The 18,699-nt window shown below is 42.4% G+C and overlaps 1 protein-coding gene across 2 annotated transcripts in view; it reads right to left on the reverse strand.

Moving 5' to 3' along the window:
* The window catches only part of LOC140185840 (pleckstrin homology domain-containing family G member 4B-like), a 211,770-nt gene that overhangs the window by 31,336 nt on the left and 161,735 nt on the right, over positions 1 to 18,699 (reverse strand). For both annotated transcript variants that reach the window (XM_072239629.1, XM_072239619.1), the window contains exons 15-18: positions 9,839 to 10,091; positions 8,914 to 9,003; positions 5,768 to 5,992; positions 3,066 to 3,236 (exon numbers count right to left, since the gene is read on the reverse strand). In XM_072239629.1, the coding sequence (XP_072095730.1) occupies positions 3,066 to 3,236; positions 5,768 to 5,992; positions 8,914 to 9,003; positions 9,839 to 10,091 (739 nt within the window). The remainder of the gene's footprint in view (positions 1 to 3,065; positions 3,237 to 5,767; positions 5,993 to 8,913; positions 9,004 to 9,838; positions 10,092 to 18,699) is intronic.

Here is an 18,699-nt window from a genome sequence, read left to right on the forward strand (position 1 = left end):
GTATGCAGGCCTCCAAACAGCAGCTGGGATGTGGATTACAAATTACAGCAGGAGATAGAAAAGACATGTCAGAAAGGCAATGCCATGATAATCATTGGGGATTTCAACATGAAAGTGGATTGGGAAAACCAGGTCAGTACTGGACCTCAAAAGAGAGAATCTGTAGAATGTCTAAGAGGTGGCTTTTTAGAACAACGTTGTTGAACCCATTGGGGAAGACACAGTGGAAGATATCTGCAGTATACCGGACATTCAAGAGTGTCAGGGAAGTGAAGAATGTACAGTAAAAATTACGACTGAGAAGGTGCTCAGGAAGCTTAATGGTCTGAGGGTGGATAAATCTCCTGGACCTGATGGAATGCACCCTTGGGTTTTGAAGGAAGTAACTGGAGAGATTGCAGAAGCATTAACGATGATCTTTCAAGAATTGATAGATTCTGGCATTGTACCAGATGACTGGAAAATTACAAATGTTACTCCGCTATTTAAGAAGGGTGGGATGCAGCAGAAAAGAAACTATAGACCAGTTAGCCTGACATCAGTGGTTGGGAAGTTGTTGGAATCAATTGTTAGGGATGAAATTATGGAATACCTGGAGGCACATGACAAGATAGGCCAAAGCCAGCATGATTTCCTGAAAGGAAAATCCTGCCTGACAAAGTTACTGCAATTCTTTGAGGGAATTACAAACAGGGTAGATAAAGGAGCTGCAGTAGACGTGGTGTACTTGGATTTCAGAAGGTCTTTGACAAGGTGCTGCACATGAGGCTGCTTAGCAAGATAGGAGCCCATGGAATTACAGGGAATTTACTAGCATGGGTGGAGCATTTGCTGATCAGCAGAAAACAGAGAGTGGGAATAAAGGGATCCTATTCTGGCTGCTGCCAGTTACCAGTGGAGTTCCACATGGTCGGTGTTGGGACTGCTGCTTCTTATGAAGTATGTCAATGATTTGGACTACGGTATTAATGGCTTTGAGACTAAGTTTGCTGATGATACAAAGATAGGTGGAGGAGCAGGTAGTGTTAAGGAAACAGAGAGCCTGCAGAGAGACTTAGGTAGTTTAGGGTAATGGGCAAAGAAGTGGCAAATTAAATACTATGTTGGAAAGTGTATGGTTTGGTGGAAGAAATAAACGGGCAGACTATTATTTAGATGGGGACAGAGTTCAAAATGCAGAGATGCAAAGGGACTTGGGAGTCCTTGTGCAAGATACCCTAAAGGTTAACCTCCAGGCTGAGTCTGTTGTGAAGAAGGCAAACGCAATCTTGGCATTAATTTATAGAGGTACAGAATATAAGAGAAGGGATGTAATGTTGAGGCTCTATAAGGTACTTGTGAGACCACACCTGGAGTATTGTGTGCAGTTTTGGGCTCATTATTTTAGAAAGGTTATACTGACATTGGAGAGGGTTCAGAAAAGATTCACAAGAATGATTCCAGGAATGAAAGGTTTGCCATAGGAGGAACGTCTGGTAACTCTTGGGCTGTATTCCCTGGAGTTCAGGAGAAGGAGGAGGGAACTCATAGAAACATTCTGAATGTTAAAAGGCCTGAACAGATTACATATGGCAAAGTTATTTCCCATGGTAGGGGAGTCTAGGGCAAGAGGGCACGACTTCAGGATTGAAGAACGTCCTTTTAGAACTGAGATGCAGAGAAATTACTTTAGTCGGAGGGTGGTAAGTCTATGGAATTTGTTGCCATGAGCGGCTGTGGAGGCCAAGTCATTGGGTGTATTTTAGGCAGAGGCAGATAGGTTCTTGATTAGCCAGGGCATCAAAGGGTGTGGGGTGAAGGCAGGGGAGTGGGGATGACTGGAAGAATTGGATCAGCCCATGATTGAATGGCAGAGCAGACTCAATGTGCTGAATGGCCTACTTCTGCTCCTATATCTTATTGTTTTATGGTCTTATCTATTTTTCTTCTCAACAGCAAATCAAAGTAACCCAAGGAAAAATAAAATCTAATTTCTCAGCTACCCAGCTATAAAATATTGACAATAGTTTTGAATTCTCAGTTTTCAACGTGTCTATGTGATAATCCCATGTGGTTATCCCAAGACTACTGATGTCAATACCGGCTACCATGATCTCAAAACCATTTGAGTGTTATTCTGAGTAATGTGTGTAGAAACTCTTGATACGTAATAGTTCCATGCAGCAAAGTATCAGTCTTGTTCTTTTAAATTGATGTGAAACAATATTTAAATGTGCCGTTTGTCTTTGCCACTCCCTTCTTCAAAGGGCTGTGGAGCAGTGTTTGGGTTTGCTTTTTAAGACCAAAGTAAATAGATAATTGATAAGCAAGGGGTTAAAAGGCTATTGTGGTTGGGTGGGGATGCAGAGTTGAAGTTAACAGCCATGTTGCTATAATATGAGCGTACAGGGACAATAGGCCAGTTGGCTTACTTTTGCTCCAAATATGTATACTTATATCTCCAAATGAAAATAAATAATTGAGCCAAGGTCTGTGGAAACCATCTAATGGATCCCATTCTATATTAACTAACTCACAACTAAATGTAAATTGCTTTGGTTCCATTTTAACAGAATGATCACATAATCTATAATTCCTGCTATAAACATTTCATTTAACTTCTTAATAATATTTTGCCAATATTATTGTGTTAGATTTTTGCCACTCTGTTGCAACTTAATTGATTTCACTAAAAGTATATTAATTCCTTAGTCATAATTGCATTACTTCAGATTAAGGTTCTCCATGCAAACTTTGAAGACCCCCAGGAAGAATAAAGCATGTGTACAGAAATGTATAAGCATGAAGTTAGTTTTAATATTGTTCTAATTGTTAACGCAATTATTAATATGTACTATTGTTAATATTCTCCATTGTTTGCAGGTATTCATGCCAAAATAATCATCGCTTCTTTTATGTTCTAAATAATTTAAATGAATAACTTTATAAGGTTTTGGAGTGCAGCCACTAAAAGTTGTACACATGCATTTCATTTCGTCGGTTTTAAAAAGGGGACTCCAAGTCCATTTCAATGCTACAACACAGATACAGGAGGAGGTTGTCTAACAAGAATATGCTTGTTGTACCTTGAAGGATTGTTTATAAATGTAGATGTCATTGGTTCCTTCTGTTTTTTTTGTCTTGCTGAAGAGTATGAGATCTTCAAATAGGAAGATGTGTCGGTAACATTTCTTCCTCCCGTACCATACTACAAACTCATCTCGACGTAACAACTGGCCCTGCTCTTTCAGATTCACCTGTAAACAATATGCTTAAAATGATGGATGTGGCATGATGGCAACACTTCACTAAATTTATGTTTTAAAAAAAGCCATTGGTAACTCCCATGAATCAATGACTGTGTACAATCTTAGGTATGGTATAAAAATATTTAGATTATCAAATTCTTAGGTCTGCACTCTGGTTGATATGACAGAGAAATGAACACAGAATAAACAGCAAAAAAAGTAAGCCATTTGGCCCAACGGGTCTTGGCCAGCGTTTGTGTTCTATTCAAGCCTCCTGCCACTTTTCCTCATCTGATGTTATCGACAGAGTTCTCCTCTGTCATCAGCATCCCAATAAATGCACCTATACAATTAGCCTAAACTACTTTTCCACTCCTTTGGGTAAAAGACATTTCTTCTGAATTAATAACTTGATTTATTGTTGTTTAGTATATATCTACACCATTTAATTCTGTTCTTTTTTGCAAATCTGCACCATCCAGACTCTTCATAACTGTAAAGGAAAACCCTTGGCCTTCTCTTTCAAGGGCAAGGAAAGGTATTGTTAATATTCTTTCTTGGTTCATTTTTCCTAGTTTGAGAACACCCCTGGCATTCAGAACTATTTAAAAATACAACAAATGCACACATTTTATACTTAAGTAAGAAAACATAAAATAACTAAAACATTTAAAAACACAATTAAAAGCATTTAACATTTCCTACCTACATACAGTTGAAACATTAGTATTAATTCCTTATGTTCTTTCTTTAAGAAGCTATACACAATAGTGCCTCTGTTTTTCTTGAGAAGATCCATTAAAATCCACAAACAAGATCTATCATTGCAGGATGTATTATGCTTACATAGTAAGATTAATTCATTTTTTACTATGTCATTTTAAATGTAAATATGTAATTTCTAATTCCATCTTCCAGTCAGTGAGGATTTGGTGAGGAGCTGGCTGCAGTGCTTGCTCCTTACCGTGACTCTCAGTCACAAAGGAATTACTGGATGAGGATAACACTGCAATTTATTCTGACAGTGCTCATGTGAAGAATGGGTACAATGTCATGTCTGTTTGAATGCATTAATATCTTCACTATATTGCAGAAAAGAGGGGGAAATATAAAATTATACAAATATACCAAGCCTTTGAGATTGCAATAAGTGGCGAAGTGGTATAGTGGTCGTTATATAGTGGTCTTATAACAGTGAGATTGATATATATATAACGACCTACCGATGTTCATCACTAAAATGGAGGCGAGAAGACTGCAGCTAGCGGGGCACTGTCTGCGCCACCCCGAGCTACCTGCCAGCCTAGTCATCATATGGGAGCCCAAGCATGTGAGGATGAACCCTGGGCGCCCTCCCAAGACTATGGTCAACACGCTCCCAGAAGGCAGCGGCACTGCTAATGTGGATGAACTGAACACACTGATGAGGGAGAGGGAGAAGTGGAGAGTCCGTCATTGCGCCCGACGCCGGCCCCCTAGGCCTGAGTCGATGTAGTAGTTGAGATTGCACTGTATTTTCTCTTCACTATGCGGTCTCAGTAAAATAGCCAGCATAATCTAAGACCCTATCCCAGACTTTCTCTCTTCTCCCCCTCCCCTCCATCAGACAGAAGATGCAAAAGCCTGAATCGATCTCACTGTTAGACCACTAAGCAGTCCCCTAGTATGATAAGATGGACTCTTAACCCCATGATATACCTCATTCTGATTTTGTACCTTATTGTTTACCTGCACTGCACTTTCTCTGTAGCTGCAGTATTCATCCTGCTTTGTTTTTGGTTTACCTTCTACTACCTCAATGCACTGTGTAATGATTTGATCTGTATGAACAGTAAGCAAGGCAACACCAAAATGCTGGAGGAACTCAGCATGTCAGATAGCATCTATGGAGAGAAATAAACAGACCTCCGATGGGTCTTGGCCCAGAACGTTGACTATTTATTCCCCTCCATAAACGCTCCCTGACCTGCTGCGATCCTCCAAAACTGTGTGTGTGTTACTCTGGATTTCAAGCATCTGCAGAATTTCTTGCATTCATAGTATGCTAGACAAACTTGTCATTGTATTTTGGCATGTGTGATAATAACAAAGCAATTCCATTTCTGAGTTACACACACAAAATGCTGGTGAATGCAGCAGGCCAGGCAGTACCTATAGGAAGAGGTACAGCCGACGTTTCAGGCCTTACTATCTCTTCTTTCAGTTAGTCCTGATGAAGGGTCTCGTCCCGAAACGTTGACTGTACCTCTTCCTATAGATGCTGTCTGGCCTGCTGTGTTCCACCAGTATTTTGTGTCTGTTGCTTGAATTTCCAGCATCTGCAGATTTCCTCATGTTCCAGTTCTGAGTTTACAGGATATTCAACCTGACATTATAATTAAATCAGACATTTTATAATTTCAAAGTTCGAAGAATTCAAGCTTGCCATAAACTTGCAGATGCTACGCTAATATTGGTACAATTTTCATGATACCCAAAATGTGATAATGAAAATGGAAGTCTGAATATAAAATAATAAAAAGAAGTGTATCTAAACTTACATCACACTCCTGTATATCATCCATAGCAATAAGATCATTGCCATAGCGGAGCTGGAAGCACACAATATTGTGGGCTGCCTGAAGTTCCTTGCACTCCTTCTCCTGGGCTGGGCTGCATTCCTTGAACATGTCCCTCAGGAGCAGGTTGTATTTGCTGATCCTCTGAATAGGTTTCAAAAGATAGGATGCCAAGTCCATTTTGTCACCGAGTTCCAGCTGCTTGGCCTTTGACAAAAGAAAAGGAATATTTGAGATGGTCCCCAGCCTGGCTGGAGAACAAGCAGGGTTGGGCATGGGGCTGAGCAACCCCATCCCATAAAAACCCAGTGCTATAGAAATTCCAAAAGAAGCTCCAAAGACCTCATCCCTGGGAAAGGAAGGATCTTTGGCCAGAAGGAAAAGACTGGCCCTGGATAGAGGACTCTGCGAACTGCTGTCAGCAGATATGCTCCAGTAGGGATAATGGGCTTAGTAAGCAACTGAAAATCCATCCTATCTTAACTCCATTTTTCCCCTTTTAGTACAGTGTTTTAGGCCTGTGATATGGAGAAAGCTCATGCCTGACACCTGGACCTAAATTCTCCATGTTGCTGAAAGGATGCAAAATATAATCTCCTTTGTCTCTATATGACCATGTTCACCTTTCTATCTCCCACGTGACATGGGCTGCAAATTCAAGTGCTGATAATATTAATACAGCGACTTGTTCTTTAGAAAACATCTTTTCTACCAAATCAAACATCCACTGAAGAATCAAGCCTTAGAATTGTGTTCTCACAGTAACATAAGAATCAGCAACCACGATCAGCATTATTTTCACAGAGACAAGGGGAATATCTAGAGTGAATGAAAAACCTTGTGAGGTTTCTCAAGGGGTAGCTGGTCATAGAACATAAGAACTGTACAGGCCCTTCAGCCCATAATGTTGTGCCAATCTTTTACCCTACTCTAAGATCAATCTCATCCTTCCTTCTACAATGCTCTCTGTTTTTCTACCATCCATGCGCTTCTCTAAGAGTTTTGTAAATGTCCCTAATGTATCTGCCTCTACCACCACCCTTGGCAGGACATTACATAGATCTACCATTCTCTGCATAAAAAACGTATCCCTGATATCCCCCCCATACTTTCCTCCAATCATCTTACATAAAAACATAAAGAAGTAGGAGCTGGAGTATGCCATCTGGCCCATCAAGCCTACTTCTCCATTCAATAGGATCATGGCTGATAATCCTTAATTTCCCTACTATGCAAAAATCTATCCAGCCTTGTCTTAAATATATTTACTGAGGTATCCTCCACTGCTTCATTGGGCAGGGAATTCCACAGATTCACCACTCTCTGGGAAAAGCAGTTCCTCCTCATCTCCGTCCTAAATCTTCTCCCAGGAATCTTGAGGCTACGCTACGTCCCCTAGTTCTAGTCTCACCTACCAGAGTAAACAACTTTCCTGCCTCTATCTCATCTATCCCTTTCATTATTTTATATATTTCTATAAGATCTCCTCGCGTTCTTCTGAATTCCAGTGAGTACAGTCCCAAGCAACTCAATCTCTCCCCATAGTCTAAGCCCCTCATCTCTGGAATCAACCTGGTGGGCCTCTTCTGCACTGCCTCAAAGCCAGTATATCCTTTCTCAAGTAAGGAGACCAGAACTGTACACAGTACTCCAGGTGCGGCTCACCAATACTCTGTACAGTTGCAGCATAACCTCCTTGCTCTTAAATTCAATCCCTCTAACAATGAAGGCCAATATTCCATTTGCTTTCTTGATAGCCTGCTGTACCTGCAAGCCAACCTTTTGTGACTCATGCACAAGCATTCCCAAGTCCCTCTGCACAGCAGCAGGCTGCAATTTTTTTTACCATTTAAATAATAATTTGATCTTCCATTTTCCCTTCCAAAATGGATAACCTCGTATTTACCAACATTGTACTCCATCTGCCAGACCCTTGCCCAATCACTTAACCTATCTATATCTCTGTGCAGGCTCTTCGTATCTTCTGCACAATTTACATTTCCACTCAACACCTCTTGTCACCGGCAGCCAACCAGAAAATGCTCCCTTTATTCCCACATCTTTTCCTCCTGCCAATCAGCCACTGCTTTATCCATGCTAGAATCTTTCCTGTAATACCATGGGCTCATAGCTTGTTAAGCAGCCTCATGTGTGGCATCTTGACAAAAGCCTTCTGAAAATCCCAGTACACAACATCAGCTGATTCTGCTTTGTCTATCGTGCTTGTTATTTCTTCAAAGAATTCTAATAGATTTGTCAGGCAAGATTTTCCCTTGAGAAAACTATGCTGACTATGGCCTATTTTATCATGTGCCTCCAAGTACCTCGAAATCACATCCTTAACAATCAACTCCAACATCTTCCCAAGCACTGAGGTCAGACTAACTGGCCTATAATTTCCTTTCTTCTTCCTCTCTCCCTTCTTGAAGAGTAAAGTGACATTTGTAACTTTCTAGTCTTCTGGAACCATTCCAGAATCTAGTGATTCTTGAAAGATCATTACTAATGCCTCCCCGATCTCTTCAACACTGGGGTGTACACCATTTGTTCCAGGTGACTTAACTACCTTCAAACTTTTCAGTTTCCCAAGAACCTTCTCTCTAGTTATGGTAACTTCACATTCTTTATGCCCCCTAACACCTGAAACTTCCACCATACTGCTAGTGTCTCCCACAATGAAGACTGATGAAAAATATTTTTTCAGTTTGTCCGCTATTTTGTTGTCTCCCTTTACTACCCCAGGGCGGAGATACAGGAGGCTGAGGTCCCTCAATCAATGATTCAGGAACAGCTACTTCCCTTCCATCATCACTATCTCATTATTCCTTTTTCTTTGCACTGATTATTTCTTTTCCTGGAACTTGTAGCTTTTTGTGTGTTTGCACTGTACCACTGCTGGAAAACAACACACTTCATGTCGAATGTCAGCGATAGTAAATCTGATTCTGAAAACCTGACATAAATGAAGCAGACTGTTCTGGAGGTAAGTCTGGTTTTGGTATAGTATCCAAGGTTACAGACACATGCTTTGGAAGTATAACATCCACCCTATTGGTTAATCCAGTCTGGAAGCAATAGGTGTCAGTGCAATCATTTTGCATCCGTGTTAGATAAGCAGAAACACGTACCCTGAAAAATGTATTTCCGTGGCTGCTGAGCAGTAAGTCAGAACGGGGCTTGTTCTTGCTGTACAATGCATAAAGCCCAAACTGTTTTTCCTGTGATAAAAGAATGAAAGATGCAAATATCTTTTATTAATGATGAAGGAATCATTTCAGATATATTTCTCAATTTATTTCTCACTTGAGTTTCCTAAAAAAATCTATTTTTGTCATCTTTCTAAGCATCCAGTAGGATTAGTTGTTCAAGACAAAAGTCATGCAAATGGACCAGATTGTTCAGTATGTCATTTTTTTCTGCAATTTAACATCCATAATCTTCCATTCCCCATTCTGGCTCCCTTCTTACCCCTTTTCTTCTACTCACCTGCCCATCACTTCCCTTTAATACCCCTGCTCCCTGCCATTCTTCCATGGTCCACCCTCCTCTCCTATCAGATTCCTTCCAAGGCCCTTTACCTCTTCCACCTATTACCTCCCAGGTTCTCACTTCATTCCTCCCTCCTCCATCCAGCCACCTTTCCCCTCACCTGGTTTCACCTATCACTTGCAACCTTGCCCTCCTTCCTCTCCCCTTTTTGTTATGGCTTCTTCCCCCTTTCTGTCCAGTCCTGATGAAGGGTCTCGGCCCAAAACGTCGACTGTTTACTCTTCTCCATAGATGCTGCCTGACCTGCTGAGCTCCTCCAGCATTCTGTGTGTGTGTGTGTGTGTGTGTTGATCTGGATTTCCAGCATCTGTAGAATCTTTTGTGTTGATGAAGCTTTTGTGATACCAGATTTAAAAGAAGATTTAGTACATGTATGAAGGAGAAGAAATTAGAGAGATATTGGTGTGGATGTTGAAAGACAGATGGAATTCAAAGGAATTGAATAATCTAAGAGACAAACAACTTTCATGGAGGTAATGAAAGCCCAGGAGATCAGTGTCTCACATGTCTAAGGAAGCAGCGCCCAACTCGGATGCAGTCCCTTGCACAGGTTTCCAGCTCCTTCAGGAAGTACTGGCTATGGAAATCATAGAGCTTCTCTAGATTTCCAAAGATAATTCCTCGCTGTCCCCGCAAATCCTGAGGTAGGTCCATGCGATCCATCTCAGGGAAGTAATGTGAGATGACGTATCCAAGAGAACGGACGTACTCCCTCTCAGTGATCAATATCTCCTCCATAATGTGTTGAAGTTTATTACTGTGAATGGCAAGAAGCAAATAGAAGTAGACATATTATTAAAATCTTTTCTTTCAACAATCTGATCAAACCACAGTAAATAAAAAGACAATATCCTAAAATTGACAATTGGAACACTAACTGGAATTTCAGTGTTGTAAATATGCTTTAAAATATTAAAAATAAAATAAGTTCAATTTTGAAAATTTTACATTTGTGTCTCTAATCTCATTTTGGCTACCCAATTAAGGATTTATCACGGAAAACTGGTTGAGAAGCAAAGTTTTGGAAAGAAAGGCGAGGGGGAAAATAGATTGAGAAACTCAAAGAGAAAGTATGTGCCTTGGGTGGTAGAGGCCAAAGTAATGATATGTGATGAGAAGTGCCAAGGGAGACCTGAGGAAGAGCTGTATCACCTTGAGGATGGATGAAATCTAAAAGGCACTGCTTTAAGTGGGAGGGTGGTGATAGGTATTTTCACAATATCTGAATAGTTCTCTTCTTCAGCTGTCCATCGATTTTCAATGTTGACTGAGGCCTGGGCAAGGTTGTATGGAAGACCGACAGTTGCCCATGCTGCAAGTCTCCCCTCTCTGAATAGTACTTAGATGCGTATTTGAATGGACAAGGAAAGAAGGCTAAAGGCCATTGGTCTGATGGTTGGCATAGATATGATGGAACAAAGGGCTTGTTACCTTGCTGTTTGACTCTAACTTTATAACCAGTCTTACATCAAGTACAATTAAACATGCACATCTAGAGCAAAGTTTACTGAATTCCCAGTGCCCCCAGCTTTGTGCTACGTTGCCACTTTGGCCTAATAGAATCGTTCAAACTAAATGGCTACCCAACCTTACTTTCTTACAATGATACCATAGTTTAGACTAAAGATCACCTTAACATAGCTGTGGAAACTCATATCAACTCCAATATTTATTATTTTTAAGTACTGGTTATGGGAACAGCCAACAAAAATAAAGTTTACTCTGCCAGATGTCTTCTAAAGCAAAGTCACGGTAACATGCCCATCGTAACCACTTATTAAAATTTGGCAACACTTAGACCACAAGACATAAGAGCAGAATTAGGTCATTTGGCCCATCAAGTCTTCTCCACCATTCCATCATGGCTGATTTAATTTCCCACTCAGCCCCATTCTCCTGCCTTCTCCCATAACCCTTGACACTCTTATCAAATGACTTTTAATCTTTAAACATGTAACCTTTATCAATTGACTTCATAGCAAGGCTCTTAAAGGGCAAAAATGTGTTGTCCTGAACAGCCTAAACTTAAAGTTATTACCCGAGGCAATGATGTTATATAGGTCAGAGACATTTGTTGTAGGAACCAAAACGTAAGCTGCAGGGAGTATAGTTCTCTCAACATAGGATACAACTTCCATAGGAGTAATTTGTGTGAGGATGTTGCCAGGATTTGAGGGCCTGCATTATACAGAGAGGTTGGTCAGGCTAGGCCTTTATTCCATGGAATATATGAGAACGAGGACTGATGACATAGAAATGTGTAAAATTATGAGAGGCACTGAGATGGTGGATGGTAACAGTCTCGCTGGACTTGATTCTGGTTAGGCGCTCCTTCCGCGGTGGCGTGCTTTTTACACGTACCTACAATAGCGCAGACTGTAACACATACCGCTTGCTGGTGTGTTGCAAGATCGGTCTGCAGTCCAAGAAACACATTGTGCTAACAAGAATGAAGCTGTCGCATTGATGTCAGCAAGGTATCTCATCCTGACTGACTGGAACAGTTGGTAAGTCATTCCAGAAAGAACTGAGCACCCAGCCGCCTGGAAATTCTGTCACAGAGAAATGGGAATTTCTGCGGAATACCATCTACGGCACAACCTTAGCTACCTTTGGGAAGGGGACCTCATAACAACTGACCAGTTCGAAGTCAAGTCTAATAAGATGGCTCCCGTCATTGAAGCCAAACGTGTTGCCCAGCTGAGTATAAGTGTTTGGCAACTGCAAGGAACCTCAGGGAAGGCACCGGTCAATGATGGAATTCCCCCAGACCTGATCAAGCAGAGCATAACTATCCTACTGCACCCACTACATGAAGTCCTCTGTCAGTGCTGGCAGGAAGGAGCTGTATCACAGGATATGAGGGATGCCAAGATGATTACACTCTACAAAAAGGTGGGAAAAGCGATTAGCAACTACAGGGGCATCTCCGTCGTGAATATCGTTTGCAAAGTCTTTGCCCGAGTCTTCTTGGTCTGCCTACAAAAGTTGGCCCAACATATCTACCTGGAGTCACAGCGTGGACATGATTTTCTCTCTCTGCCAGAAGTGCAGAGAACAAAAAATGCCCCTCTACAATGTGTTTATTGATCTCACCGAGGTATTTGACTTGGTCAGCAGTGATGGGCCCTTTCAGGCGCTCTCTAAGGTAGGCCAGGAATGCAGAGTATGATCAAATCCTTCCACAACGACATGAAGGGGAATTTTCAGTACAACGATAGCTCTTCAGAACCCTTTGATATAAGCAACAGCATCAAGCAAGGCTGTGTTCTTGCCCCATTGCTCTTTGGGATCTTCCTTGCCCTTCTCCTGAGGAACAAATTTGGCACAGCAACAGAGGGGATCTACCTCCACACTAAATCAGATGGCATGCTTGCCCACCTAAAAGCTAAAACAAAAGTCCATGAGGCTACGAACAGAGACATGCTGTTTGCTGATAATGCAGCAGTCACAACCCATACTCCACAGCACCTCCAGAGCTTGATGGATTGCTTCTCCCAGGCCTGCAAGGAAGTTGGTCTGACTATCAGCCTGAAAGAGACAAACATCTTGGGACAAGGCGTGGAGGCACCACTGGACATTACCTCTGATAACTACAAACTGGATGTTGCTCACCAGTTCACATACCCATGTCTGTCATCAGTGACAACCTCCCGCTGGATGCAGAACTAGACAAGCGCATCGGGAAGGCTGCAACAGATCTTGTCTGCCTAACCACTAGTCTGGGAGAACTCCAAACTCCCAGACAAAACAAAGATGGCAACGTACAAAGCTTGTGTCACCAGCACACTGCTGTACAGCAGAGAGACCTGGGAAATATGCACCAAGCAGGAGAGAAGGTTCAACACCTTCCATTTAATATGCCTTCATCTTGGGCATCTCCTGGAGAAACAAAGTACCCATTGCTGAGTTTCTCTTTTGTACACAATGCTCAGGCAGTGTAGGCTGTGCCAGCTGAACCATCTCTGCCACATCCAAAAAGGCATCCTCTATGGCGAGCTTGCTTCAGGCAGGAGAACAGCTGGCCTCACGGACCTGCGCTAAAGGATGTCTGCAAGCAGGACATGAAAGCACTGGATATCAGTACTGAGTCCTGAAAGAAAGTGCAGCCAACCACACGAGATGGAGAAGCACACTGGAACAACACCTTAAGTCAGGTGAGGGAAAATTCCTGTAAGGTGAAGACGACAAACGGGCCCATAGAAAGGAATGCCACAGCTCCACCAGATCTAAGACCGTTTATAGATGCGACCTTTGCAAGAGAGACTCCACTCTCACATCGGTCTCTCCAGGTGACACTGTACCAACAACGTAGATAGCCATGACGCAACATCCATGATCAACCACGGCCACCAGAGGGCCACAAACAGTCTCTTCCATAGGGCTGGTGAGTCCAGACCTAGAGAGCAAAGTTTAGCATAAGAGAGGAAAGGTTGAAAAGAGACCTGAAGGGAAACAGTTTTTGTCAGTGAGTGGTGAGTATACGGAATGAGCTGCCAGAGGAAGTGGTTGAGGCAGGTACATTAGTATCATTTTAGAAGCACTCAGACAGGTACATGGCGACATTTTGAGGAATATGGGCCAAACACAGGAGATTGGGGCTGGTTGGGTCAGCATGGACTGGTTGGGCTACAGGATCTGTACATGGGTTTTATCGCTCTATGACTCAAAGTTGAATTGGATGAAAGATTAGGTTAGGATGACAAAACTGCGAAGTTTCTGCATTCTAATTATGGTAAGCCTGACAAATGTTGGCAAAGATACACCTGGCAAGATTAAAACTTCCATCATACCCCCCTAGGAAATGTTAGGTCCAGTTGGCACATCCTGGCTGCAGTCATGACCTGTACTTCTGGAGAAGTGCGGCAATTAACCTTTGCAACAGGACAAATAGCCGCAATCCTCCAAAAATTATGTCAGAATTCCAGGAATCTTTCAAATATCCCAGGACACTATGAATGGATCCACTGCAATTTAGAGGATCTCTGCCAAATGTTGTGAACCTGTGCTGTTTCTGTGCTAAGTTCTGATGGGGCAGTGTACTACATTTGGACCAGGAACCTCTTCAACCTTTCCTCATTACAGGTGAGAGGTTCTGCTGGCTCCTGGTGATGTGAGGCCCTCATTTATCAGGCATGCAGTAGAAAATCTTTCATCCAATTTATATTGAGACTTTGTCTCTTCTGTCACCCTGGGTAGGAGTGAGGGCAGGGGCTAGTTTGGCTAGTAAGGGTTAAGACCATAAGGCATAAGAACAGAATTAGGCCACTCAGCCCATCAAATCCTCTCTGTCATTCAGCCCAATGAGTATGCTCAGCCATTCTTTCATGGCTGATTTATTATCCTTCTCAATGCCATTTTTCTGCCTTATTGCCTAACCTTTAACATTATTACTAATTACCTAGCAGCCTCTGCTTTAAATATAAGGCCATAAAACCATAACGCATAAAAGCAGAATTAGGCTGTTCAGCACATTGAGTCTGCTCTGCCTTTTCATCATTGTTGATTTATTATCCCTTGCAACCCCATTCTCTTACCTTGTTCCTGTAACGATTGATGTCCTAACTAAGTTGAACTGTATACCCGATGACTTGACCACCACAGTTGCCTGTGGCAATGAATTCCACAGATTCACCACTCATCCTCATCTCTGTTCTAAATGGACATCTCTCTATTCTGAAGCTGTGCCCTCTGGTCCTAGACTCTCCCACTATAAGAAACATCCTCTCCACATCCACTCTATATAAGCCTTTCAATATTAGATAGGTTTCAATAAGGTTTCCCTCCGTATTCTCCTAAACTCCAGTGAGTATAGGCTCAAACCATCAAATGATCCTCATACCTTTTATTCCTGAAATTATTCAAATGAATCTCCTCTGGACCTTCTCCAATGTCATCACATCCTTTAAGGGGCCCAAAACTACTCACAATACTCCAAATGTAGTCTGACCAATGCTTTAAAAAAAGCCTCGTTTTTATATTCTAGTCCTCTCGAAATGAGTGCTAACATTGCATTTGCCTCCTTTACCACCAACTCAACTTGCAAGTTAACCTTTCGCGAATCCTGCACGAGGGCTCCCAAATCCCTTTGCGCCTTAGATTTTTGAATTTTCTCCACATTTAGAAAGTAATTTGAGTCTTTATTTCTTCTACAAAAGTGCATGACCATATTCTTCACTACAGTTTATTCCATCTGCCACTTCTTTTGCTCATTCTCCCAATCTGTCTAAGTTCTTCTGTAGACTCGCTGCTTCCTCAACATTACCTGTCCCCTCCACCTATATTTGTATTACAAACTTGGCCACAAAACAATCAATTCCATTCTCCAAATCATTGACATATAACATGAAAAGAATTGGCCACAATACTAACCCTTGGTGAACACCAGTCAATCAACTGGCAGTCAATCAGACAAAGCCCCCTTTATTCCCACTCTTTTGTCTCCTACCAATCAGCTCATCTTCTACCGAAGCGAGCATCTTTTCTGGGCTCTGATCTTGTTAAGCAGCCTCATGTGTGGCACCTTGAAAAAGGGCTTCTGAAGATCCATTAAACAGCATCCACTGATTCTCCTTTGTCCATTCTGCTTCTTATTCCCGCAAAGAATTCCAACAGATTTGTCTGGCAAGATTTTCCCATAAGGAAGGCATGTTGATTTTGGCCTAGCATGTGCCTCCAAGTACTCCAAAACCTCATCCTTAATAATGGACTCTAACATCTTCTCAACCATTTAAATCAAGCTAACTAGCATATAATTTCCTTTATTCTGCCTCTGTCTCTTCTTAAAGAGTGGAGTGACATTTGCAATTTTTCCGTCCTCCAGAACTATTCCAGAATCTAGTGATGCTTAACAGATCATTATTAATGCCTCCACTAACTCTTCAGCTACTTCTTTCAGAACCCTGGGGTGTACCAATCAGGTTCAGGCGATGCACCTACCTTCAAACCCTCCAACTTCCGAAGCGCCTTCTTAGTAATAGCAACTGAATGCAATTTTGCCCTATCATCAGCCTGTCCTTTCTCACAGTCTCACTACATACTCCATCTACTTGTATACCAACCATTCCATCCTCAGCCCTATCACACTGGTTCCTACCCCTCTGTAAAATTAGTTCGAACCCTCCCCAAAAGCTCTTTTAAACCTGCCCGCAAAGGTATTGGTGCCCCTCGAATTCAGGTGTAAGCAGTCCATTTTGTACAGGTCACATACCTTCCCCAGAAGAGATCCCCAATGATCCACAAATCTGAAACCCTGCCCCCTGCACCAGTTCCTCAGCCACACTCTCATCTGCCAAATCATCCTATTCTTGCCCCTACTGACACATGGCACAGGCAGCAATCCAGAGATTACTACACTTGAGGTCCTGTTTTTCAGCTTTCTACCAAACTTCTTATATTTTCTCTTCAGGACCTGATCCCTTTTCCCACCTAAGTTGTTGGTACCAATATATACCACGACTTCCTATTGGTCACCCTCTCCCTTTAGAATGCTGTGGACCCGATTCAAGGCATCCCTGACCCTGGCACCTGGGAGGCAAAATACCATCCAGGTTTCTTTTTCAGAACCACAGAATCTCCTGTCTGATCCTCTAACTATGGAATCCCCCATCACTACTGCACTCCACTTCCTCTTCTGAACCACAGAGCCAGACTCAGTGTCAGAGAACTGGTCCCTCGTCGCTGTGGTTCCCCCCTGGTTGGCTGCACCCTCCCCCCATGATGGTATCCTAAGCAGTATACTTATTATTAAAGAGGACGGCCCCATGGGTACTTTGTACTGGCTGTCTATTCTCTTTCCCTCTGCTGACAGTCACCCAGGTACCTGCTTCCTGTGAATTAGGGGTGACTACACCCCTGTAGCTCTTATCTGTCACCCCCTCTTTCTCCAGTATGAGCTGAAGGCCATCGAGCTGCAGCTCCAGTACTTTAACATGGTCTCTAAGCAGTTGCAGCTTGATGCACTTCATTTAGACTGGAGGTCTCCCTGAGATCCCACATCTCACATGAAGAATGTACCATTAAACCTGGGCCCATTCTCATTGCACTAGCTATATACCAATAGACAAAAAAGAGAAAAAAATGCTAGAAATTGCTTAGAGCCTCCACCTGTTCTTGCCCGAGCCTATTGTGCCAAAGTCTGACCACTCGAACACTACCAATGGCCGCTCCGCTTACAGCTCATTTCTTTTCATTTCCCACTAGATCATTATGATTGCAGCCAACCAAAAAGTCCCGAAAGACAATAGACAATAGACAATAGGTGCAGGAGTAGGCAATTCAGCCCTTCGAGCCAGCAACACCATTCACTGTGATCATGGCTGATCATCCACAATCAGTACCCTTTTCCTGCCTTCTTCCCATATCCCTTCACTCCGCTATCTTTAAGAGCTCTATCTAACTCTTTCTTGAAAGAATCCAGAGAATTGGCCTCCACTGCCTTCTGAGGCAGAGCATTCCACAGAACCACAACCCTCTGTGTGAAAAAGTTTTCCCTCAACTCCGTTCTAAATTGCTTACCCCTTATTCGTAAACTGTGGCTTCTGGTTCTGGACTTCCCCAACATTGGAAACATGTTTCCTGCCTCTAGCATGTCAAATCCCTTAATCAAAAGCCCTGAGTTCTTTTTAAACCTCACACTGCCTCAGCCAAACAAGTTACTGCTTGCTCTTACCAATGACTTGCCCTAGGGCAATGAATTCCACAGATTCACTACCCTCTTATTGATGAAATTCCTCCTCATCTCTGTTATAAAGAGACATCTTTGTAGACTACTTTGTCCATTGAGCTCTTCTAGTGCCACTGCAGGAAGAAATATCCAGACAAGCGGAGTGCAGTCATGGCTGTTCTGGCTTGGGTCTTGTAGGTGACAGAGAATTTGGGGAATGAAATTAGAACAATACAGCAATGGATAGATCATTTGGCCCATGATGTTCTACCATTCTTGATGCCAATTTATACTAAATATCCTCCTCCTGTGTATATCCATATCCCTCCATTCCCTTCAAATTTATATGTCCATCTAAACGCCTCAACTTCTTGCTTCCACGACTACCCCTGGTAAGCCATTCCAGGCACCTATCACTCACTGCATAAAAACCGTGCCCCATATTGCCTTTAGACTTTGCTCTCTCCAAACTTAAATGCATCATACACAAAATACTGGAGAAACTCAGCAGGTCGGGGAGCATCTAGAGAGGGAAATTAGTAGTCAACATTTTGGGCTGAGACCTTTTATTTGCGCCTCTTATGAAGGTCTCGGTCCAAAACGTGTCTGTTCATTCCCTCCATTGATGGTTCCTGGTCTGAGTTCCTCGGGCATTTTGTGTGTGTTGCTCCAGATCTCTAACATCTGCCGTGTCTCTCAC

The sequence above is a fragment of the Mobula birostris genome, chromosome 2, assembly GCF_030028105.1.
Source record: "Mobula birostris isolate sMobBir1 chromosome 2, sMobBir1.hap1, whole genome shotgun sequence".
Classification (NCBI taxonomy): domain Eukaryota; kingdom Metazoa; phylum Chordata; class Chondrichthyes; order Myliobatiformes; family Myliobatidae; genus Mobula; species Mobula birostris.